The sequence below is a fragment of the Vipera ursinii genome, assembly GCF_947247035.1.
Source record: "Vipera ursinii genome assembly, chromosome: 2".
NCBI classification, from domain to species: Eukaryota; Metazoa; Chordata; class Lepidosauria; order Squamata; family Viperidae; genus Vipera; species Vipera ursinii.
In genome coordinates, this window is record NC_139513.1 from 10,142,467 (window position 1) to 10,168,168 (window position 25,702).

General features: G+C 44.4%; 2 protein-coding genes across 6 annotated transcripts; one reads left to right on the forward strand and one right to left on the reverse strand.

Moving 5' to 3' along the window:
- LOC310635337 (uncharacterized protein) lies at window positions 1–11,478 on the forward strand. Its single transcript, XM_083354167.1, has 7 exons — window positions 1–51; window positions 1,112–1,745; window positions 2,402–2,516; window positions 2,642–2,709; window positions 4,628–4,757; window positions 8,481–10,196; window positions 10,966–11,478. Exons 2-7 carry the CDS (start codon window positions 1,326–1,328, stop codon window positions 11,118–11,120), a joined length of 2,604 nt encoding a protein of 867 aa, XP_083210293.1. The 5' UTR covers window positions 1–51; window positions 1,112–1,325; the 3' UTR covers window positions 11,121–11,478.
- On the reverse strand, window positions 6,031–24,165 carry LOC310635335 (zinc finger protein 197-like). Of its 5 annotated transcripts, XM_083354161.1 has the most exons (6): window positions 24,112–24,165; window positions 22,715–23,270; window positions 22,301–22,415; window positions 22,091–22,158; window positions 18,155–18,284; window positions 13,870–17,042 (listed from the first exon to the last, which is right to left on the reverse strand). In XM_083354161.1, exons 2-6 carry the CDS (start codon window positions 23,168–23,170, stop codon window positions 14,854–14,856), a joined length of 2,958 nt encoding a protein of 985 aa, XP_083210287.1. In that variant the 5' UTR covers window positions 23,171–23,270; window positions 24,112–24,165; the 3' UTR covers window positions 13,870–14,853. The 5 variants fall into 5 exon arrangements, with proteins under 5 accessions (XP_083210291.1, XP_083210287.1, XP_083210288.1 ...); XM_083354165.1 differs by lacking the exons at window positions 13,870–17,042; window positions 24,112–24,165 and adding an exon at window positions 6,031–6,257 and having other exon boundaries at window positions 22,715–24,080; XM_083354162.1 differs by lacking the exon at window positions 24,112–24,165 and having other exon boundaries at window positions 22,727–24,080.
- Window positions 24,166–25,702: the final 1,537 nt, after the last annotated feature.

A 25,702-nucleotide genomic window follows, 5' to 3' on the forward strand; every position in this document is an offset into this window, starting at 1 on the left:
CTTCGGGCTCCGCGGGAGGCGAAGAGGCGGCGGCAGCCAGACGTGCCCCGGGTGAGGGGGGGGAGGGGCTCTTCCCGTGAAAAGAGAGGCGGGGGAAGGGGAGATCCCGGGTCCCATGTTCCCCAGCCGCCCCCTCCATGAAGGGAGGGGCTCTTGCCGTGCAAAGGGAGGCGGGGGAAGGGGAGATCCCGGGTCCCATGTTCCCCAGCCGCCCCCTCCATGAAGGGAGGGGCTCTTGCCGTGCAAAGGGAGGCGGGGGAAGGGGAGATCCCGGGTCCCATGTTCCCCAGCCGCCCCCTCCATGAAGGGAGGGGCTCTTGCCGTGCAAAGGGAGGCGGGGGAAGGGGAGATCCCGGGTCCCATGTTCCCCAGCCGCCCCCTCCATGAAGGGAGGGGCTCTTGCCGTGCAAAGGGAGGCGGGGGAAGGGGAGATCCCGGGTCCCATGTTCCCCAGCCGCCCCCTCCATGAAGGGAGGGGCTCTTGCCGTGCAAAGGGAGGCGGGGGAAGAGGAGATCCCGGGTCCCATGTTCCCCAGCCGCCCCCTCCATGAAGGGGGGAAGCAGAGCTCCAGAGCAGCAGCAGTAGCAGCAGAAGAACCGGGGATCCCAGGAAGGCGGCGGGGTTCCAGGGGTCCCTTCTCGCCCCGCGTCCGGGGAAGAAGAGCCGAGTGTGGGGAGGGGAGGATCGGCCTGGCGGAGGCCCATCAGGAGAGGAGAGAGGCCGGGCGAGGAGAAAGGATTGTGTGAATGCGTGTCAAAGGGAGACACGGATCAGCAAAGGCCACCCAGGAGAAGGGAAAGGGGGCATCTTCAGCCAGGGTGGTCGTTTCCTGGCATTTCATTGGATGAGAACCGAGCTTTCATGGTTTGTTCACCTTTTGGGGGTTTAGCAGGTTGTGTGAACCCTGCTTGGAGGTAAATATAGATCTGTGATTCTTGTAAGGAAAAATAGTGCATCACGCACACACAAACGCATACATACAGTAGTATATGGCCAAAACAGGACCTATCAGCTTACTGCCACTGCAATCCTGTAACAGTTTATAAAAATACTTTCTTCCAAGGGAATGACTGTTGCTCAATGGTTAAATTCTCCACTTTCTAATTCTAGGAAATTATTTTCTTTTCCAACTCAAGATACAGAAGAAACTGGAAGCCATTTGAGCCTCTTGGCGTGTGTAAAATGATCTCTTGGGGGAGGGGGGGAAAGAGCTGATTGCGACCGTTCCGGTGGCTATAGGATCGGTCCTATGTACGGAAAGGCATTTGGAGATCCGTAAGAACCCTTGGACCGATTTGGAGTTACGTTAGAGGACAGAGAAAGCATGGAGACGCAACTTTTAGCAAGTGAAAGAACTGGAAAAAGCTCTTCTGCTGTACAGTCTGGGAGCGGTGGGGAGGCTTGGGCAAGAACTGGGCAGAAGATCCTGGAGGAGGACACCCTCATCCGTTCAGAAGTTCAGCCCTGCAACTTCAGGAGCATCCAATACCAGGAGGCTGAGGGTCCCCGAGGACTTTGCAGCCGACTCCATGACTTTTGTAGGCGATGGTTGAGACCAGAAATGCACACCAAAGCTCAGATGCTGGACCTGGTTGTTCTGGAGCAGCTCCTGGCCCTTCTGCCCTTGCAGATGGAGAGCTGGGTGCGGGAGTGTGGAGCAGAGACCAGCTCCCAGGCGGTGGCCCTGGCGGAAGGCCTCCTCCTGAGCCAGGCGGAGGAGCAGAAGGAGCAGGTCAAGTTGCAGGTGAGAGACCTTCATCTAGGGAGGCCAGAAGAGGTTTGAAGGTACTAAAGCAGGGGTGTCAAACTCAGTTTCATTGAGGGCCGCATCAGCATTGCGGTTGCCCTCGGGGCCTGGTGGGTATGGCCTCGGTGGGTGTGGCCTACTGGGTGGGCGTGGCTAAAGTGCATATGGCCTACTGGGTGGGCGTGGCCAGCTCTACATCATTCACATCAAGGGTGCCTATGAGGGCCTGGGCAGGAGTGGGACAGATCTGAGGGTCTCTGGCAGAAGGAGGGTCTCTGGGCCAGGGCCAAGGCAGTGGGGGCCGTTCCCTCACTGTTTCCAGGATGGCTTTGCGGGCCGCATGAAACCACTTTGCGGGCCGGATCCGGCCTTGTGTTTGACATGTCTGTACTAAAGTGTGTGTTTGAATTTTTCAGCTCTCCTTAACCCCCCTTTCTTGGCTTTCATAACATATGATTTGTTTTGTTAATTCTTGTAGACACGGTTCCATTATCCATTTTGGAAATTATGTTTGCCCCAGCTGTTCTTTTCTTTCCAGCATCGCTGATGTCATTGAGGGCTTTGAAGTGATGTTTGGAGAAGAAGAATCTTAATTCGTGTTGTTGGAAGTCAATTAATTCCTTTCTGTTTTTTCTCCTGCCTCCTATTTCAAGTCCTTCAATGTGGAGATCAGAGATCCTGAGGGAAGGAGGAATCCATCAAATCCCTTTCGGGAGCTGTTTTTCAGGAGGATCCGTCAGGAAGATCCAAATCAGCACACCTCCGAAGGTAAACTAAGGTTTCCCCCATTCCCCAGAGAAATTCTTTTTCTCATCTTCTTTATGTTTCTGTCCTATAGAATACTTCTTCCTATTCCTTCAATTATGCACTTTAAAATTCTGTCTTCCTTGCAGTGAAACATAGAATAACTTCTGGGCTTGATGGTAGTGCTGTAACAGCGGATGAAACAGCTGAAACTCAAGTAAGAGCGGGACATTTATTTTATTAGATTTGCATTCTCCCTTTTTCTTTGGCAAGTCAACCTAGAGTACAATCTCTTCCTATTTTTTTCCACGTCTTTTGGCTTCGATGTTTTCTTTTTTCCTTAGCAAGATTGAAAGGGGACTACAAGATTTAAGTTGCTTTCAGCCAGGTTGGCTTCCTGTAAAGTCTGTGTCTGAGATACATCATCATAATGTTGGAAGGGACCTTGGAGGTCATCTAGTCCAACCCCCTGATCAGGCAGGAAACCCTATACCATTTCAGACAAGCGGCTGTCCAGTCTCTTCTTAAAAACCTCCAGTGTTGGAGCATTCACCGCCTCTGGAGGCAGGTTGTTCCACTGGTTAGTTGTTCTAACTGTCAGGAAGTTTCTCCTTAGTTTTAGGTTGCTTCTCTCCTTGGTTTAGTTTCCATCCGTTGCTTCTTGTCCTGCTTTCAGGTGCTTTGGAGAATAGCTTGGCTCCCTCTTCTTTGTGGCAGCCCCTGAGATATTGGAACACTGCTATCATGTCACCCCTCACCCTTCTCTTCATTAAACTACACATACCCAATTCCAGCAACCGTTCCTTATATGTTTTAGCCTCCAGTCCCCCAATCATCTTTGTTGCTCTTCTCTGTACCCTTTCTAGAGTCTCGACATCTTTTTTACATCGTGGTGACCAAAACTGGATGCAGTATTCCAGGTGTGGCCTTACCAAGGCATTGTAAAGTGGTATTAGTACTTCACATGATCTTGATTCTATTCCTCTGTTAATGCAGCCTAGCACTGTGTTGGCTTTTTTGGCAGCTGCCAAAACAATAACACTGTTTTGTTATTTCAACTCTGAGATTCTTAATAGGGATTTTTTAAGACTGGTTTTCAACTCTCTTTGCACTAGCTGCCCTCCCTACTTTATGACGTTTAAATTTTAAAAAAATGCTTCAATGGATCAGAGCGGCACGATCATAAATGTAGCAACCGCTCGACAGAGACCCATTCTTTTGCTATTTCTTTAACTTGAAATTGAAGGATGTTCTTCAAAAATAACAAAATATTCACAAGGGCACCTTTTTAAAAAGCCTTGATCACAATCAGTGATAAGAAATATAAGCCCATCTGATTAAAGGATTATGCAGACTACTAAAATCCAAAGAAGGTGGCCAGATCAGGCTTGCAAAGTAATTTGTCATCCACTGATTTGCGCCCGGATTTGAAGGCCAGGCCCAAGATCTTCCAGTACTTTCGTGAAGGTGCTGAACATGAACAGAACTTACACCCTAAGCCAGCTGTTTGCTGGAATGCTGGAAAGAATTCCCCCCTCCCCCAATTTCCTTCTGCAAAGGAAGGGCTGGTGTTTCTGAGCGGCCTGTCTGCAAGTTGATTTTCTCCAGATCCTGAGAGAGTATGATAATTGATCGATGGGGGATGGTTGGATGGAGGCACATAGACAAACTGATCAGTCCAGAAGGAAACTGAGGTTCCTTTCACTGAACGGCTTTGAAAGTCCTGCAGAATCAATCAATGAGGGGTGGCCTCTGAGCTTGGTTGTTTTCTTGCACATGTTTCATTACCAAACTAAGTAACATCTTTACTAGCACTGATGAGGTTACCTAGTTGGTGTAATGAAACGTCCACAAGAAAAAAGCCAAGCTCAGAGACCATCCAGGATCCCTCGTTTCAACTCTGAGCTACAACTATTCTCCTTTATTAGAATCAATCAGGTTGATAAAACCTGCCTGAAATATTTCTTCAGTAAAAGGCTTTAGGCTCTGTCCATTTTCTTACTTAACGCATGGAATTCAACCAAGCACAGAGGTTTAACTTGGCCCATATCTTTCCTTTGGGAATTTCTAGACAATGGGACAGCTCTTGCAAATCCTCCTGAGCCTGTTTTTTTTTGTTCTTTTTCTTTGTTCAGAAGGGTCCTGTGTCCTTCGAGGAGGTGGCTGTGTATTTCTCCAAGGATGAGTGGTCTCAGCTGGATGCTCACCAAAAAACATTGCATTGGGAAGTCATGCTGGAAAATTACAGGAACATGGCCTCTCTGGGTAAGGGTTTGAAGAGATAACTCCATCAGGGTGAACATTATTTGGATAGGAAGAAAAGGACTTGTTTCAGAAACAATTTAGTTCTTGTAAGTTTCTTCTGGAATTGGGTCCCCTCTGATAAATATTAGCTTTTCATCTTGGATAGTCTTAAATCATGAATTAGATGCTCACTAAAACTAGTTTGTGGCATCAGCTGACAGATTTTAAGTACTGCTACATAGAACCTAAGGGACGCGGTGGCTCAGTGGGTTAGGATGCTGAGCCTGTCGATCAGAAGGTTGGCAGTTTGGCGGGTCGAATCCCGAGTGCCACGTAACAGAGTGAGCGCCTGTTACTCGTCCCAGCTTCTGCCAACCTAGCAGTTCGAAAGCATGTAAAAAATGCAAGTAGAAAAATAGGGACCACTACGGTGGAAAGGTAACAGCGTTCCGTGCGCCTTTGGCGTCCAGTCATGCCAGCCACATGACCACGGAGACGTCCTCGGACAAGCGCTGGCTCTTCGGCTTTGAAACGGAGATGAGCACCGGCCCCTAGAGTCGGAAACGACTAGCACGCATGTGCGGGGGAACTTTTACCTTTACATAGAACCTGGCAACATATGTTTTAGCAGGATTAGTTTATGAAGGCAGCAGGGTTCCTTCTCCAATTTTTCAGCTTTAGGACATAATCCAAGTTTCTAAGATCGTCCTTCAAGCCCTAAAATGTGTCATTAATGCCACCCCAAGATGGGAGACAGGCACCACGAAAGTGCAGGCTAGACTGTTGGTGGCTCAACTGCCGGCACATCTTTTTTTCTCTTTGGCCTTGTCCCATTAACTATGGGGGATGATTTTTCAATCCATATTGAAAAAAGCAATGGTAACTAATATCTCAACCTTGGACTTCTCTCCAATCTTTTCCTCAGCATTGGATACGATTAAGACAAGGCATCCATTAAATGGGTGTAGCAGACACAAAGTGCAATTGTCAATGAACTTAACAGGTACTCTGCCTCCACTATGGCATACTGAAACCAGCCTTGCAGTACTGTTTCTCCCAAAATAAGCCCTAATGGGTCTTATATTTAGTTTTGGTCCAAAAGACCCACTAGGGCTTATTTTCAGGAATGTCTTATTTTTTTCACCACAAGGCATAGCCCCCCAGGTGACTCAGGTTTCCCTCGGTGGGGGAGGAAGGCTCTGGAAACTGCCTTTTTATTTACATTCATAAATATTGTAATCCGTCTCTCTGTTTTTCCAAAAACATGATTTGTATTTACTACGATTAGCCTCCTTGAACGCCAGTGGCAAGGCGTGGTGTGATTTCTGTGCACGAGCCATGGAAATACAAACAATCGTCTCCTCAAAGCTTATGCCACTTCCTCATTCGGGGCACACCACTGTTTTGCAGGGCACTTGGGGATCCCTGCAGCTCCTGGAGACTCCGAGCGCTGTTTTTGGCGCCATATCTGTGTGCACATCTGCCTCATTGTTTGCGGCACTTCGGATCAGTTGCAGCACGCTATGGACAGAATGGCTAAGGTTTAGGGGATGGTCTATCTATCCCGATTCATAGCGTGGCCACTGTCCAATCACCATGCCACTTCTCAGGAGGGCAGCATTAGCTGCCAAACCAGCGACTGGGAAGGCAGAAGGCAATTCCGCCAACCAGATCAGTCTTGCAGGGGTAGGGTGGAAACCAAGCACCGCCAAAAACAGTGAGGCAGGCGCATACACAGACGCAGCACCAAAAACAATGGTGGTGCCTGCCAGGCCTGCTGACCTTGGCAACAAGTCCAAGCCATTGGCGCACCTCCCGTCGCCGTTTGTGCAAGGACCCGGAGGCGTCCCCACCCCGGTATGGGGATCCGCAAGCCTCCGCCTCCCCCTTCTCTCTGCTGCCTGGACCGAATGAAGAACAGCTGAAGGCAGCAGCTCCGCAATCCTCTGCCACCCCCTTCTCTCCACTGCCTGGTTCGAACGTAGAACAGCCGAAGGCAGCAGCTGCGCAAGCCTCCACCGCTCCTCTTCATTCAGGCCAGGTAGCGGAGAGAAGGGGGAGGCGGAGGCTGGTGGAGCTGCTGCCTTCGGCTGTTCTTCATTCGGGGCAGGCAGCAGAGAGAAGTGGGCAGGGAAGCTTGTGGAGCTGCTGCCTTCGGCTGTTCTTCGTTCAGGCCAGGCAGTGGAGAGAAGGCGCTCTTCCCTGCCTGGCGTGTCTCCCATCGCCCTGCTCCACCGCCGCCTCTGCTAGCCTGGGGGGGTGGTGTCATTGGGGGTCTTGGAAGCTTCTTCTCTTGGCCCCCGCCTTTCGGACATCCTGCGGGTGGCGGATCTCCGGGGCCTCTTCCGAGAGATTCCCCTGCGGTGGCTGCAACCGAGGGCAGGGGAGAAGGGTAGTAGTGTGGGGGAGGAAAGGGTTGCTTCCACCCAGCAGGCAGACGGTGTTGCTCCTGTTGCCAAAGTCGCCAAAGACAGCGAGTGCGGTGGCTACCACGCCAGGCGTGGAGCACCTCCAGCATCTCGGCGAGTGCGCTAGGCTGCTGCAATAGCAGCCACCGCCGTTGCTTTCCTGCTGCTTCTTCCTGGCAGGCAGGCAGTGATTTGTTTCTGTGGGGGAGGCAGAGGCTGGCAGAGATGCGGCAGACCTCCAGAGATGCGGGCAGCCTCCTCCACCCCCAGCAGTATCATCCGGGGGTTCTCCGATTTCATCTGAACCAAGCAGCAAGAGGAAAAATTAGCAGTAGCAGCACTACCGGGAGCAGTTTCAATCATCCCCTTCATTGCTAGGTGTCCACATGGAAGTCATTGGAGGCGCCGTGGCTGGCCTTTTGAGTGAATGAGAGCGAGAGAGAAGCCTTTTCAAGCAAAGTGTGAGTGAATAGAGGGAGAGAGAAGCTTTTTTGAGCAAAGTGTGAGTGAGAGAGCAAGAGAAAAGCTTTTGCAAACAAAACGTGAGTGAATGAGAGCGAGAGAGAAGCTTTTCCAAGCAAAGATGAGTGAATGATAGCGGAGGGGGCAGGTCTTGCCTTAGGCTCCACTCTTCAGTTAAGCTCCGTTGTGCGCGTGCGCACATGCGCACACGTTTTTTCCTTTTGTGAGGGAACTGGTTCCAAGTGGCTCACCGTTTCAGGTTGCTGACCGCTGGTCTAGATCCTTCTGGCTTTTGAGCCTATCTTCTAAATTGTTAGCTATTTCTCTTAGCTTGGTGTTGTCTACAAATTTGATACGTTCACCTTCTATGCCCTCATCTAACTAGTTTATATAATCATAATCATTAGTAGATAATTAAATTAATAATTTAATATTTAATACAGTATTTTTGTTTTTATGTACAAATTTTATATCTTTTAGCATTTTAAAGAAATTACTAATTGGTTGTACTCACTCTTATGCTGGTCAGTGATTGTAATAAAAGTTTGATCTGATTCCTTGGATGTTTCCCCATGATTCTTCCTTAATTCAAGCTGACTGAACTAGATTTGAATATGTACGAATAATTATCAAGAAAAAGGATCCTATAAGCACCTTTTCAGGATGCTTTAGGTGTTTTCAGAATGTTTTAGATCTTTACAATTTTTTTCTGAGTCGTAAATACAGAAATTATACCATGCCACTGCCAGCATGAACTTAAAGATATTGGAATGATGGAATTTGGAAGAGTTCCATAAGGAAATTCATAGGAGTTCACACAGTTTGATCTTCTTTCTAACCTTATTGTCATTTTCATTTCTCTTTTCCTTTGAAGGTAATAATGGGCAGGAAAATGAGGATTCTGGGGAACCATTCCTAATGAACACTTCTGGAGACAAAACAAAGAAGCCTGCAATGCAGACAGAACTAGAAAGCCATGAGAGAATCCAGTCAATTAATTGGAACAATGAAAGTTCATCTTCTAATGATGCTCCAATGCAAGACTTTCCTGCTGAATATGGAGAAATAAAGAAAAATGATTTTGGGAAAAGTGTAAGACTATTAAGTGCTAATTTAGATGTAAATGAACATTACCCAATCAAAACAAAAGATGACTATATATGTAGAGACAATCGAAAAAAATACAATTGGACTTTCACTCTTTCTCATGGAACTGGATCCCTTACCCCGCATAAAATGATCCATACAACAAAGCCATATAAATGCATGGAGTGCGGAAGCAGCTTCAGTCGAAAGAGTTACTTTACTTCCCATAAAAGAATTCACACAGGGGAGAAGCCATATCAATGTGTGGAGTGTGGAAAGACCTTCATTCAGAGCAGCCATCTTACTTCCCATAAAAGGATCCACACAGGGGAGAAGCCATATAAATGCATGGAGTGTGGAAAGTGCTTTACAAATAGCAGCCATCTTACTTCCCATAAAAAGATCCACGTAGGGGAAAAGCCATATAAATGCCCAGAGTGTGGAAAGGGGTTCGGAGAAAATTCATCGCTTATAAGACATAAAAGGATTCACACAGGGGAAAAGCCGTATAAATGTGTGGAGTGTGGAAAAGTCTTCAGTCAAAATAGTTCTTTTACTTTCCATAAAATGATCCATGCTGGGAAAAGACCATATAAATGCATGGAGTGTGGAAAGACTTTTATTCAGAGCAGTAATCTCACTTGTCATAAAAGGATTCACACAGGGGAGAAGCCATATAAATGTAGAGTGTGTGGAAGGGCTTTTACTAACAGCAGTGATCTTATTTCCCATAACTGGATCCATTCAGAGGAGAAGCCATATAAATGCATGGAGTGTGGAAAGACCTTCATTCAGAGCAGTCATTTTAATTCCCACAAAAGGATCCATGCAGGAGAGAAGCCGTATAAATGCATGGAGTGTGGAAAGGGCTTCAGCTACCACAGCACTCTTACTTCTCATAAAAGGACCCACACTGGAGAGAAACCTTATAAATGTACGGAGTGCGGAAAGAGCTTCTGTGAAAGCGGCTCTCTTACTGTCCATAAAAGGATCCATACAGGAGAGAAGCCATATAAATGTATGGAGTGTGGGAAGAGCTTCTGTGAAAGTGGGTCTCTTACTGTTCATAAAAGGATCCACACAGGGGAAAAGCCATATGAATGTGTAGACTGTGGAAAGGGATTCTGTCAAAAGGCTTCGCTTATGAGACATACAAGGATTCACACGGGAGAGAGACCATATGTATGCATGGAGTGTGGAAAGAGCTTTACTAATAGCAGTCATCTTAATTCCCATAAAAGGACTCACACAGGAGAGAAGCCATATAAATGCCTGGAGTGTGGAAAGGGCTTTATTAATAGCAGTCATCTTAATTCCCACAAAAGAACTCACACAGGGGAAAAGCCATATAAATGCCTGGAGTGTGGAAAGGGCTTTACTCAGAGGGGTAATCTTAATTCCCATAAAAGGATCCACACAGGAGAGAAGCCATACAAATACGCAGAGCTTGGAAAGAGCTTCAGGATGAGCAATGACCTAATTTCTCACACACAGATCCATTTGGGTAAGAGTGTCAATTCCAGAATTTGTTGGTAGATTCTATGTATTCCCTTCTTTATATACTGAACCTCTAGGGCATGGGTGTCAAACTTGCCACGTTACGTGACGTGTCGCAACGAATCGTGACTTTTTTCATATTGCCGGAGCTCTAGGGGTTTTCAAGTTTGACCCAGCGAAATTTATTTACAAATAAAACAAAAGCAATGAGGATGTGCCGTTTTAAGGGAGCTACTCTGGCACACCCATACATTTTTTCCCCTTAAATCTGTATATTCCGGTTTCCAGTTGGAAATCACAAGACCATGAGCATTTTAATCTTTTCAGATCTGGTCTATGCAATTTTATGAAGATGTTTTTATTGTTTTTTTTACAAGCGTGTTTCCTGCTCCCCAGTTGTTTGTTCTTCCCATCGTGGCCTTGGGAATGATCCAACTATCATTTCTCATAGTTTAAGCTTTGCTTCTTTTCCTTAGTCCTCTTACATTTGTTTTCCCCTCCTTTTCTTATTCTTTAAAATGTTCACAGTTTATCAGAGGACCCTATGCTTCTGTGTCCTCAGAAAATATTAGAAATGTTGCAGCAGAGATTCTGGGAACTGAAGCAATATTATAATTCAAAGGGAATTCAAATTCTATTGGTATACAGCGTGGGATGGAATGTGATATTGCATTTTCCCATTGAGTAATTATTATTAAATTAAAAGTAACAACTAAAAGGATATTTGTGCTTTGACTTTTTCATAATTTTCTGTGTTTTCTGTCTCTCATCCCAAGTTAGGGATGCTCAGTGGAATGAGAATGAAAGTGATTCCAGTGTGCTGACATTGCAAATGATCAAGCAAGAAGGAGCACCTTTGAAAATCAGTGAGGACCCAAACAACATGAAATCAAGAAACATTATTACAAAAAACTATTTCAGTTCTTCCTGACCAAATAGACAGAAATGAGAATGGGAACTTCCTCTGGGATGTGAAGATACCAAAAAACAAATCCAATTCGCATCCACGGTATAAAATTGAAACCTGAAACAACCAGTATGAATGCAAAAGCATTGAAACTTCTTCAGTCAAAAATCTCTCATGATAGAGGAATATTGTCACATACATTTCAATATACAGTGTGAAGGATTTCAGGATGAAGAATTCTTTTCACAAAAGATGTCAGAATAAGAAGCCCCTGAAATACAAACACAAAGAACTTTTTCAAACATTAGGGCCTTATTTCCTTTGTATATTGTGACGTGGGCTAAGATGTCTAGTTAATTTCAATAAAGTTAATTAAACTTCAGTGACATGGTTACTTTCCTGGCATGTAATAAATTCTTTTTGGCTGTATTAATTAGCATCCAGTCAGTAAGAAGTAGGATTTTAAATTTGTACACTAAACAGTATTTTGTGGGAAAAAGAAATGCTGTCTATGTTTGGATTATGTAGATAATAAGAATAACCCTAACAATTACACATGAAATTTTTGGTGCAAGACAAATTTTAGGGTTTCGAGGGCTATTTATTCAAATATTGCTCATGGATGGTTCTGGATCAAACAAAAGAAAAAGTCATTAACTGGAAAAACCACAGAGATTGTTGTCAATTTCAGATAAGGCAGGCACAGCCACACTTCTCTGAGCGTTAATGATTCACATGTGGAGATGGTTACCAGCATCAAATTCCTGGGTGGGAAGTTAACAAGTAGGCTGGCTTGGTCTCTCAACAGTGAGAAACTGGTGAAACAGGCACAGCAGCGCTTGCATTTTCTGTGTCGTATGAGAAAAGCACTTCTACCTTCCCCTGTCCTGACCACTTTCAAGATGGACAGTGATTAATATTTGTATGTTACTTATATATAAGGGTGTAGGTCTATACATACTGTATGTTGTATAAAAGGTAAAGGTTCCCCCGCACATGCGTGCTAGTCATTTCCGACTCTAGGGGCCAGTGCTCATCTCCGTTTCAAAGCCGAAGAGCCAGCGGTTGTCCGAGGACGTCTCCGTGGTCATGTGGCCGGCATGACTAGACGCCAAAGGCACACGGAGCACTGTAACAGAGTGAGCGCCTGTTACTCATCCCAGCTTCTGCCAACCTAGCAGTTCAAAAGCACGTAAAAATGCAAAGTAGAAAAATAGGGACCACTACGGTGGGAAGGTAATATGTTGTATATAGTATGTTTAAATATGTATGTGTACAGCATCTTCTGTTCTGAAGAAGCATCTTCGGATACTTCTTGGATAAGGAGCAAAACATTAGAACTTTTTTCCCTTCCTATGATATGACAAGGGTTAAGGAAGTCTACATTTGATTTAAATAAAATTAATTAAATATACATGGTGTGTTTACTTGCTAGACATGTATAAAATTCTCATGCTTGAATTAAGAAACAAAAATGTTTGGAAGGATTTTGGAGAGGGGAGGAAAAAGCCTCAGGTTTTCAGTTTCATGATGGTTTGAAACTTAATTCAAAAACTGATGCGTGATTCTGAGTGAAACTGAAGAATAATAAATGGGCTCAAAAAGCAAAAGGGTTAACTCCATTCTTTTTAAATTGATTTTTAACCACTATGTTTCCTTCATCTAAAGTCTGTGTTTTGGTAATTATAGCTAAACTTCTTTCTCTCTTGCATTAATACCCACTAATGCAGACAAATCTCTTCTGTGGTGAAGTTTTAACTCTTAACTATAACAAAATTTGTGCTTTCCATTTCTCTGTTTATTAATGATCTAAAGGTATCCCTGTTGCCTTAAATTCTCCAAGGTTCTTACGTTTCCTAGTGATACTCCCTGATGAATATTCCTTATTCATTTTCTAAGTCAAACATGTTGTTGTTAGCTGCGAAGTTGTTGCTTCTTGGCCCACACACAGGTTTCTCAAGAGACAAATAAGATGGCCTGGTACGCCCATCTGTTTAAGAACTTGCCACAGTTTGTTATGATCCACACAATCAAAGGCTTTAGCATAGTCAATGAAGCAAAAGTAGATGTTAGTTTTTCTTACTGTCAGATTATTTTATTTTGGTCCCAACAGATTTCCAAAAAACTTCCTTCATTGTTTGCAATGTCAGCACAATGGAGTCGTTTTCATTCACATTCTCCTGAATATTCCTAACTTGAGATGGAAGGAAGGAAGGAAGGAAGGAAGGAAGGAAGGAAGGAAGGAAGGAAGGAAGGAAGGAAAAATTCAAAGCACAAGCCCTCTTAGTTGTCTTTTTTAATTCAATATTGGACAATTCAATATCACTTTCCATTTCTCTCTGTATACAACGATGGAACTTGCACTCCCTTTGGATTGTACCATGCCTTCAGACCCCAGAATCCCTCTGCTGCACCATTTCCAAGTCTTCGGGAGAACATAGAACAGTAGGTTCCTCTGACAAACTGATATATTAAGAAATGAGAAAGGGAGGGGGAAACAACTGTAAGAAGACTAGGCAAAAGAAGGAAAATTTAAACTATGGGAATTTCTACACGCAGGTCCACTTTAGCAGAAGAAAGACTAATCAAGTTTTGTCTTGAAGAGCTGCATAAGGAAGATGCACTTCCATCTCCTGAAGAAGAAGCACCTGTTAAATGTCTGCCTATTGACACCCCACCCAGAACCAAAATCAATTAGTAACTAAGATAAATGTAAACTTAAGGGAAAAAAAACATTTGCCATTGATATTAAACTGTTAGAACTCTTAACTTTTTAAGAAGTTTAAGTTTTAAGTTTAAGTTTTATTGTATTTGTATACCGCCCTTCTCCCGAAGGACTCAGGGCGGTGAACAGGGCATACATAAAAAATACGAGATACAAAAATTAAAAAAGAATTAAATAATAGCCCAGTTAAAACAGTCGGTAACAATATACAATATAAAAATCCCCATTAAAAATCCCCATTAAAACCCCAACATATCCCCATCAGGCCAGGCCAGCTTGTACAAATAGATGGGTCTTCAGACCGCGTCAGAAGGAGCGAAGGTCACGTGCCGTCCGGAGCTCAACCGGCAGCTGATTCCATAAAGCCGGAGCGCCCACAGAGAAGGCCCTCCCCCTGGGGGCCACCAGCCGACAATCTCTGACAGGAGGCACCCTGAGGAGGCCCTCTCTGTGGGAACGCACAGGGCGGAGGGAAGTTGACGCCTGCAGCAGGTGGTCCCCGAGAAGTGATTGAACAACCATTTGGCTGAAATGGTATAGGGTTTCCTGCCTTAGCAGCAGGTTGGACTCCCTTCCATCACTCCTGTTCTGCTCTAATGTGGCAGTTGCCAAAAGGAACACCATAGTTTGGTAATGAAACATCTGCAAGCCAACAACCAAGCTTGGAGAGTACCAAGAACCCATACACTACAACTGTTAAGCAAGTCAATGGATTCCTATGTAGTGTTTGCATCCCTCATGTGACCACAGAATGTGCAATCTCCCTCCTATTATCATGAATGCTGCATCTGACTCATCTTAATGCAAAATATAACATAAATCACATCATTTGATTGTAGGGGTACGTGCCACTACTGGAATTCATGGACTGGGTTGTAAGTAGCTTTTGGAGGCTCCTCAATAACTTTGAACACTTTTTAAGTGAATAGTTGTGAGAACTACCTTTATATCTAAATAGGAAGTGCATAAATTTAACCAACTAAATAAAAAGTTTACATGAATTCACACCCAAATGGGTCCTTCTTTTACATATTAGATCATTCCTCCGCCTGAAGCTCCTTCCACGCACACTTTTATATAGTTTTTCTTCTGTGTGGATCTTTTATGGGAAGTAAGATCACTGCTAGTAGTGAAGCTCTTTCCACACTCCATACACTTATAAGGTTTTTCCCCTCTGTGGATCCTTTTATGGGAAGTGAGATGACTGCTATTAGTAAAGCTCTTTCCACACTCCACACATCTATATGGCTTCTCTCCTGTGTGGATCCTTTTGTGGGAAGTAAGATCACTACTAGTGGCAAAGCTCTTTCCACATTCCATACATTTATAAGGTTTCTCCCCTGTGTGGATTCTTTTATGTGAAGTAAGGGAACCACTATGACTGAAGCTCTTTCCACACTCCACACAGTTATATGGCTTCTCCCCTGTGTGGATCCTTTTATGTCTCATAAGGGATGCATTTTCACTGAAGCTCTTTCCACATTGTCTGCAGTTATATGGTTTCTCCCCTGTGTGGATCCTTTTATGAGAAGTAAGGTGGCTGCTAACAGTAAAACCCATTCCACACACCAAGCATTTATATGGTTTCTCCCCTGTATGGATCCTGTTATGATAAGTAAGGGAACCACTATGACTGAAGCTCTTTCCACACACACTGCATTTATATGGCTTCTCCCCTCTGTGCATCCTTTCATGGGAACTAAGGTTGCCCTGTTGGGTGAAGCCCTTCCCACACTCTCTACATTTATATGGCTTCTCCCCTGTGTGGATCCTTTTATGTCTCATAAGAGATACATTGTCATACAAGCCCTTTCCACATTCCATGCATTGATACGGCTTTTCTCCTGTGTGGATCCTTTTATGGGAAGCAAGTTGGCTACTTTGAGTAAAAGTCTTTCCACAGTCCAAACATTTATAAGGTTTCTCCCCCGCGTGGATCCTGTTGTGGTACGTAAGGGACACACTGTGGCTGTAGCACTTTCCACACTCTCTGCATTTGTATGGCTTCTCCCCTGTATGAATCCTTTTATGGGACGTTAGATGACTGCTTTGAGTAAAAGATTTTCCACACTCCATGCATTTATATGGCTTCTCTCCTGCATGGATCCTTTCATGTTTCATAAGGGATGCATTTTCACAAAAGCTCTTCCCACATTCTTTGCACTTATATGGCCTCTCTCCTGTGTGGATCCTTTTATGGGAAATAAGTTGACTGCTATGAATAAAGGTCTTATCACACTCCTTGCATTTATATGGTTTCTCTCCTGTGTGAGTCCTTTTATGAGGAGTAAGTTGACTGCAATGAGTAAAGGTCTTTCCACACTCAAGGCATTTATATAGCTTCTCTCCCGTATTGATCCTTTTATTACATGTAAGGGAACAGCTATCGCTCAAACTATTTCCACACTTCATACATTTACATCGTTTCTTCCCTGTGTGGACCCTTTTATGAGAAGTAAGATGACTGCTATTAGCAAAACTCTTTCCACATTCCATGCATTTATATGGTTTCTCCCCTGTATGAATCCTGTTATGGTAAGTAAGAGAAACATTATGTCTAAAGCTCTTTCCACATTCCTTGCATTTATGTGGTTTCTCTCCTGTATGAATCCTTTTATGGGAAGTAAGTTGACTGTTATTAGTAAAGCCCTTCCCACATTCCAGACATTTGTATGGTTTCTCCCCTGTATGAATCCTTTTATGTCTCATAAGGGATGCATTTTCACAGAAGCTCTTTCCACACTCCACACATTTATATGGCTTCTCCCCTGTGTGGATCCTTTTATGGATAGTAAGCTTTCTGTGTTGACTGAATGCCTTTCCACACTCCATGGATTTGTATGGTTTCACTTCTGGGTGGGTCTTTTCATGAGATGTAAAGGACCCATTTTCATAAGAAAAAGTGAAAGTCCAACTGCCATTTTTCCCATGGTCTCCAGATACATGATCTCTTTTGGCTTGGGTTGGATAATGTTGATTTACATGAACTTTATCTTGGTTTGGCTTCACACTTTTCCCAATATAACTTTTCTTTATTTTTCCTTGTTGGGCAACAAAGTCTTGTATTGGGACCTCAATGGAAGAAGGGCTTTCTTGACTCCAATCGTTTGACTGCTTTCTCTGATGTCTTTCTTTTTCCATTTTAATTGGAAACGTTCTGCCTCCAGCATTGATCACTTTAAACAGTTCGCAGGAATCTTTATTCTCCTGCCCACTATTACCTGCAGAAGAAAAGAGAAATGAAAATGATAACAAGGTTAGGGAAAGAGATCAATCTGTAGGAAGTCATAAGAATTTCCTTCTGAAATTTTGCCCAGTTTCACTATTTTATATATGTTCAAATGTCATCTTGCTCTCAATTAAGGAAGAATCAGGGGAAGCATCCATGGAAGTACCAGGAGAAACCCATAACATTTATTGGACTGGATAAATTCCAGCACAGACTGAATAATAAAACCAATCTGACAAAAGTCTTTTTCTTCCTACCCAAACTACATTCCCTGTGCTATTCTATTTTTCTCTTGCCAAAAATCACATAGTTGCAGAGAAAACATCTAGAGCTCTTTTACTAACCCTAAATAGCTTGTCTGTAATGGAAAAATGGCACCATTTCACCTTTAATTTTTATTTTTTTTAATTTTAATTCCATTTATATCCCGCCCTTCTCCGAAGACTCAGGGTGGCTTACAAGCTTAGCAATAGCCTTCATTCTATGTATATGCCTGCTTATTAGGGCTTTCACACCCTCCCCAAGCAGCATTATTACAAAGTCAGCTTAATTGCCCCCAACAATCTGGGTCCTCATTTTACCTACCTTGGAAGGATGGAAGGCTGAGTCAACCTTGAGCCTGGTGGGACTCGAACCTGCACTAATTGCAGGCAGCTGGTGTTACTTAAGGAGGCATTAGCCCACTGCTCCACCAAGGCTCTTAAGAAAACTAAACACATACTGTACACCCCACCCAAAGGCTTTTTTAATCCCAAAGCTCAGAATATAAATGAAACAGAAGGAAAGTCAGTAACCCAGGAGCTGAAGAAATGAGTTTTTCATACACAGATACAGAAGCATCTAGGTCAAAAAAGCCGAAATTGGATGGGGTTGAGAATCTCATCATAGCAAGCAGTTTGTTTCTCACTGATACATTGAAATAGAAATGAAAAAAAAATCAGGCAAATGCATCAAAGCAGGGAACCACTATCCATTTTCCTTCCTCAGAGTCGTACGGTTTTTTCCTTCTCCCTCCCAGGAGATGACGTCTGCATGGGGATTTTTAATTAAAAAATTGCTGATGGCATTCACCTATATGGAAAGTCTTCCCAAACAAGCCCTTACCCAGCAAAGCCACGTTCCTATGATTTTCCAGCATGACTTCCCGATGCAGGGCTTTTTGGTCAGCATCCAGCCGAAACCACTCCTCCTCAGAGAAATACACAGCCACCTCCTCAAAGGATACAAGATCTTCCTGAACAATGAAAAGAAGAAGAAAACAGGCCCAGCCGAATTGGCAAAATAATATTTAAATAATCCTGAGCAAAGATATGGATTAAGTTAAACGTTTGTTTGGTCGAATGCCAAACTTTAGGTGAGAAAATGGACAGAACCCAAACTTTTAATTAAACAAATACTGATTCTGCAGGACTTTTATTTATTAATTATGAAGTTCATTTGCTGCCCGTCTTGTGTCAAACAACTCAGGGCAGCTTACAGGATAAATGCAGCATAAATAAACACAGTAAGGTAAAGGTAAAGGTAAAGGTTCCCCCGCACATGCGTGCTAGTCGTTTCCGACTCTAGGGGCCGGTGCTCATCTCTGTTTCAAAGCCGAAGAGCCAGCGCTTGTCCGAGGATGTCTCCGTGGTCATGTGGCCGGCATGACTAGACGCCAAAGGCGCACGGAACGCTGTTACCTTCCCACCATAGTGGTCTCTATTTTTCTACTTGCGTTTTTACGTGCTTTCGAACTGCTAGGTTGGCAAAAGCTGGGTCGAGTAACAGGCGCTCACTCTGTTATGCGGCACTCGGGATTCGACCCGCCAAACTGCTGACCTTCTGATCGACAAGCTCAGCGTCCTAACCCACTGAGCCACCGCGTCCCTCAGGGCAGCTTACTCAGGACAGCTTACAGGATAAATGCAGCATAAATAAACACAGTATCACATGCTAATTCTGCCGACTGGCAGCAGTTTGATTTTCACCAGCTCAAAGTTGACTCAGCCTTCCATTCATTCAGTCGGTAAAATGAGGACCCAGATTGTTAGGAGAAAGAGGCTGACTCTGTAAACCACTTAGAGAGGGCTGTAAAGCACTATAAAGTGGTATGTAAGTCTAAATGCTATTGCTATAAAAACATTCATAAACATTAAAATCATCAGATATAAAGTGACAAAGTAAGTAAGATAAAATCATCAACACAAGATGGAGAAGGAGGGTGCCAAATTGGGGGAGGAGTGTTATTTTTTAATTAAGTCAACCACCTCCTATGTGAAGCTCCCCCACTGGGACTTCACACTGTCTGGCAGAGACAGGTTGAGACATGTTTGAATATTAGTAGCTCGGGTTGGTAATAGAGCTGTTGTGTCAACGTGGTGACAACTGATGCCAGCGCTTTGATCACTGAAAAAATCAGCAGCCATTTTCTCTTGCTCTCAGTATGCTTTTTCTGCTCCTTAGAGTTTAGGTGTAGAAGAGGGAGGGATGGGGTGAATGCTTTAACTAGTTAACCGTAACAATGCTATGCCTGGGAACTCAAGGTCATAGATTGATGAGGTTTTGGCTGGCAAAGAAGCTGGGGAAGGAGCCCGTGTTTGTACACTAATTGGGAAATGTGATTTATGACAGCTTTTGGGGGTGGGAATTATCACTTGTTATCTGGGGGAAGGGAACTCAGTTTTGGGTTTGACTAAGTAAGCACCGATACTTTGTTTCCTAATTAAATGTTCTTTAAGGAAGAAATTCATGCCTTGAAGTTCTTTTGACTGGTTTCATCTATCGGAACCATGACATCTTTGACCGTCGAGCTTGGCGATTTGGCTGCACACATTTCGTCTCCATTTGGGGAGACATCTTCAGTGTGCTTTGAATTTGAATTGAAAAAGACAGGTCTTAAGGCTCTTATGAAAAGTTAGGAGGAGGGGAGGCAACCTCACTTCAGGGGAGGGTAACATATTACAAAGGTCTTCAATGCCATTCAATGAAAAGCATCTCAGTTTTCTTCTGGATTGCTCGATCTATGTCTGTCTGCCCATCCCTCCCTATCTCTTTCCCTCTCTCCCTACATCAATCATCCAGACTCTCAGCAACTAGAGATTCAACTGGCAGATGGGCCTTAGAATCCACATCTATCACAGACTCCAATCCTTCCTGTCTATGCAGAAGGAAATTGATGGAGGGAATTTTTTCTAACATTTCAGCAAAAGGCTTATGGTAACTCAAAAGGAATAGTCCTGTTCATTCTCAAAACAAGTGAAAGTGCTGGGAGAGACAGCTAGGGATTTGGGTGGATGCTATCCATATCTAGAGAAACACTGTTTCTGCTTCTACTCACAATATAAGGAACCAATTGCTGGTAATACAAGCCATTGGCTGAACCCGGGGTGGGGTGGGGGGAGAAATTACCTGGGAATGAATTTGCGACTTTCTTTAGTGATAATATCCAGACACAAATCAGAGGATTACAAATTACTTTGTAGGCCAAAATGCTTTGACTATAGTTAGGCCACCATGATACAAAAAAGATGTTGAGCTCTAGAAAGAGTGCAGAGGGAGCAACAAAGATGCTGGAGGTTAAAACATGCAATGAACGGTTGCAGGAACTGAGTATGTCTAGTCTAACAAAGAGAAGAACCAGGGGACGACATGATAGCAGTATTCCAATATTTGAAGAACTGCCACAAAGAAGAGGGGGTCAACCTATTCTCCAAAGCACCTGAAGGCAAAACAAGAGCCAATGGATGGAAACTAATCAAGGAGAGAATCAACTTGGAATTAAGGAGAAATTTCCTGACAATTAGAACAATTAATCAGTGAAACTTCTTGCCTCCAGAGGTTGTGGGTGCTCCATCAGCAGAGGTTTTTAAGAAGAGACTGGACAGTCATTTATCTGAAATGGTATAGGGTCTCCTCCTGGTGTGTGTGTGTGTGTGTGTGTGTGGATTAGAAGAGTACCTACTACTATTGTTAACTTTTTACTTACAGACTTCTCCATTTGGTCAACTTCGTTGTGTTTTAATAGTCTGCCTTATCTTTTAATCTGGTGCACTTATTTTTTAATCACTGGTTATAAATGTTTTTTTTAAAAAAATGGAAATGTGTGAAATAATATTTAATTACATTTCAGTAGCCTTGCACAATTAAATCAAGAATTAGAAAAAGAATGGTTCTCTTTGAAAGTTTATGGAGATTCTCAAGTCATCCAGGTCATAGTTATCCCAAATATGCTTTTTCACGAGGCAAAGGGACTTCCTTGTTTTTCTTTGAAGACGTTTTGCTTCTCATCCAAGCAGCTTCTTCAGCTCTGAAACTCCACACCATCCAGTCAGAGCTGAAGAAGCTCCTTGGATGAGAAGCGAAATGTCTTCAAAGAAGAGATTGCCGGCGGACGACACCCAGGGATAGGGCCTTCTCAGTGGGGGTGCCTGCCCTTTGGAACCAGCTGCCAGTGAAGCTTAGGACTGCCCCCGACCTCCGTTCATTCCGCCGGGACCTGAAGACCTGGCTCTTTGAGCTCTCTGGCCCAGGCTGAGAATTTTAATTTTAGTTTTAATTTTAACTGGGGTTTTACTTATGCAGGGATGAATATAATTTTTTTAATCTGTTTTTAACTTTTGTATTTTTGTTTTTAATCACCCTGTATACCGCCCTGAGTCCTTCGGGAAAGTGCGGTATATTTATTTATTTATTTATTTTATTACATTTATATACCGCCCTTTCCCGAAGGACTAAATAAAATAAATAAAATAAAATAAAAACAAGGAAGTCCAGTTGCCTCGTGAAAAAAGCATCTTTGGGATCTCTTTGATTCTGTAAGAAACCAATTTTTGAAAATGTGAGTGAATAAATGACTAGCAAAAGGCGAGTTAAGTATTGCTCTTAAAAAAACCCGATTTCCCAATAAGGATCCCAATTGAATTTTTCTATGTTGGTCAGGAACATGAAAATAACGCAGCCCCAAAAGAGGAAGAAATGGAAGAAGAGACTGCAGCAGCATCCTCAGCTTCAGTTGCTGAAGGAAAGGGAGAATATAAATTTATTTATTTTTATTTTTCTTACTTGATTTGCTGGTTCAACCTCTATTTCAGCTCCACCATAAAGACCAGAAAACTCCATGCTTTGTTTCCCTGTAAGGGATACCGAATTTTAAAATACATAATTAAGGGAACACGAATAGAATACATACATAATTAAGGGAATAGGAATAGAATACATAGAGAAGATGAGGCAGCTGCGATCCCTCTGGGGAATGGGAGGACCTTCAATTACCTCCTGAGGTGTCCTGACTTGGATCTTCCTGAGGGATTCTCCTGAAAAACAGCTCCTGAGAGGGATTTGATAGAGTCGTCCTTCCCTCAGGATCTCTGATCCCCATAACGAAGGACTTGAAATAGAAGGAAGGAGAAAAGAAGAAGAATTAATGGACATCACACAACATGAAGTGGATTCTTGTTCCCTGAACACAATTCCAAAGCCCGCCCAGTTCTGTCATTGAAACTGAGTAAGAAAACAACAATTGTCTCAAATCTATCTTCTAGAAAGAATAACAGAAGAATGTCCTACATGAATTAGTGAGACACCTTCACAAAGGTGGAGGACTCTGGGGGAAGAGGGGTGAAAAAATCAAACACATTCTTTATTCCCTTTAAATCCCTTCTGGGCTCCCAATCAAAGGTCTTGCACCGGCAACTCAACCTTCTTTTTCTGCTCCTCCGCCTGACTCAGGAGGAGGCCTTCCGCTAGGGCCACCGCCTGGGAGCTGGTCTCTGCTCCACACTCCCGCACCCAGCTCGCCATCTGCCTGGGCAGAAGGGCCAGGAGCTGCTCCAGAACAACCAGGTCCAGCATCTGGGCTTTGGTGTGCTTTTCTGGTCTCAACCATCGCCTACAAAAGTTGTGGAGTCGGCTGCAAAGTCCTCGGGAACCCTCAGCCTCCTGATATTGGAGGCTCCTGAAGTTCCAGGGCGGAACTTCTGAACGGATGATGGATTCCTCCTCCAGGATCTTCGGCCTTGCTAAAAGGCCTTTTCCAGTCACTTCACTTGCTAAAAGTTCTGTCTCCATTCTTTCTCTGTCCTGAAATGCAACTCCAAATGGGTCCAAAGGATCTTGTGGGTCTCCAAATGCCTTTTCGTTCATAGGGCCGTTCCTGCAGCTGCCGGACTGGTCGCAGAAGGTGATTCAGTCCTCTTTGCCCAAGAGAGAATGCTTGGATGACTTCGCCATCCACTTTATGTATCTGAGATGAAAAAGGAAATAAATCCCAAGGATTAGAAAATGGAGCATTTTAAACCATTGAACAACCCTCAACACAACATGGGAAGATATATTTTTCTGATATAGGATTGAAGTGGCTTTGAAGAAATGAGTTGTCTGATTACTGCTAAGCTTGTAAGCCGCCCTGAGTCTTCGGAGAAGGGTGGGATATAAATGGAATTAAAATAAAAATAAAATAAAATAAATGTGTCTGTGTGTGTTTGAGGTGCAAAACACGGGCCTGATTTCCATCAAAGGCTTGCAAAAGCCAATAAATACAGTTTTTATTTCTATTCTCAAATGCCAAGAAAAGACCCTGGCTAAAGACACACCCCCTTTTTTCCCCCTTCTTCAAGGTGGCCTTTGGGGAGCCGGATCTCCCTCTGACACGCAGGCAGGTTCACAAAACCTGTCAAACCCCAAACAGGTGAACAAACCATGAAAGATCACTTCCCATCCAATGAAAATGCCAGGAAATGACCCTGGCTGGGGATGACCCTTTTCCTTTCTTCTGGGGGGCTTTCGGGGAGCCGAGTCTCCCTCTGGCATGCAAGCAGGTTCACACGACCTATCCGGAGCCCCCAAAGGGTCAGCCAAGGGCAGGGCGGAGGTCCCCCGCAAGCAGGGCCGGGAAGGAACCCCCGGATTCCCGCCGCCTTCCTGGAATCCCCGGTTCTTCTGCTGCTGCTCTGGAGCTCCGCTTCCCCCTTGCGTGGAGAGGGCGGCTGGGGATTACGGGACCCGGGATCGGACCTGGGGGAGGGCCGGGCAGGGGTCTCTGCCTCCTCCGCCTCCCTTTGTACAGGGAGAGCCCCGCTCCCCACCTAAGACACGTGTGAATCTCTTACTCCGCGAGACGCTCCCGCAGCGTCTTCGCCTCCCGCGGAGCTCCAGGGGTTAAGGAGAGCGAGGGCCGCGTCCTAGAGCGCCAAAATCCAGTTACGCCTCTCCCTTTCTGGCCTCTGCAAAGGCAGCCGTGACTTTCGCCCTCCAGCGGCCAAGCGCCTGGTGTTCCCTTCTCTTGCTGGAGCGAGCCCCCTGGAGGAGTCTGTGTGCATTGCAGGTGGTTATGCAACTGGTCTTCCCAGTTGCAATGTGTGGCAGTGAAAGCTGGACCATAAGAAAGGCTGAGCGCCAAAGAATTGAAGCCTTTGAACTCTGGTGCTGGAGAAGACTCCTGCGAGTTCCTTGGACTGCAAGGGGATCAAACTGGTCAGTCCTAGAGGAGATCAACCCTGACTGCTCTTTGGAAGGCCAGATCCTGAAGCTAAAACTCAAATACTTTGGCCACCTAATGAGAAGGAAGGACTCACTGGAGAAGAGCCTAATGCTGGGAAAGATGGAGGCCAAGAGAAGAAGGGGACGACAGAGAATGAGGTGGCTGGATGGAGTCATTGAAGCAGTAGGCGTGAGCTTAGATGGACTCCAGAAGATGGTAGAGGACAGGAAGGCCTGGAGGAACATTGTCTATAGGGTCACAATGGGTTGGACACGACTTTGCAACTAACAACAACAACATGCAAAGAGGGACGTTCTCCAGGGGGGGCTATTTATTTATTTATTTATTTTAATTCCATTTATATCCCGCCCTTCTCTGAAGACTCAGGGCGGCTAGGAGGAAGGAGACTGTTATATACCTCACAATCAGGAATGTCGTATCCGGGGAAGAGCCTGAGTGGGGCGAGAGGAGAGTCGGCCTCAAGAACAGGAGAGAGGCAGAATTCGCACTGGGGCTGGAGGGGGAGAGAAGCAAAGCAGCAACTCCAGCTTGTCTCCTTTCCCAGCTCTGCTCGGCCCTGCGCTTGGCTGACCCGTTTGAGGCTCTGGACAATTGTTCAGTTCCCCATTTTCTAATTGGACTTTCCCTCATTCTCATGGTAATAGGTCAATTTCCTCTCAAAGTTGACTCAAGGTTGACTCAGCCTTCCATCCTTCCGAGGTAGGTAAAATGAGGACCCAGATTGTTGGGGGCAATAAGCTGACTTTGTAATTATGCCGCTTGGGGGGCCCCCCGAAAGCCCTAATAAGCAGGCATATACATAGAATGAAGGCTATTGCTAAGCACATTGATTTGTGCTTCTTAGATTGTAAGCCGCCCTGAGTCTTCGGAGAAGGGCGGGATATAAATGGGATTAAAATAAAAAAATAAAATAAAAAATAAAATGATCAACACAGAAGAGAAACCATATACATGTAAAGAGTGTGGGAAGATCTTCAGCCAATACAGAAATCTTACCACCCATAAAAGGATCCACACAGGGGAGAAACCATATAAATGCATGGAATGGGGAAAGGGATTCAGCCACCACAGTAATCTGACTTGCCATAAAAGGATCCACACAGGAGAGAAGCCATATAAATGCATGGAGTGTGGAAAAGGTTTCAGCCACCACAGTAATCTGACTTGCCATAAAA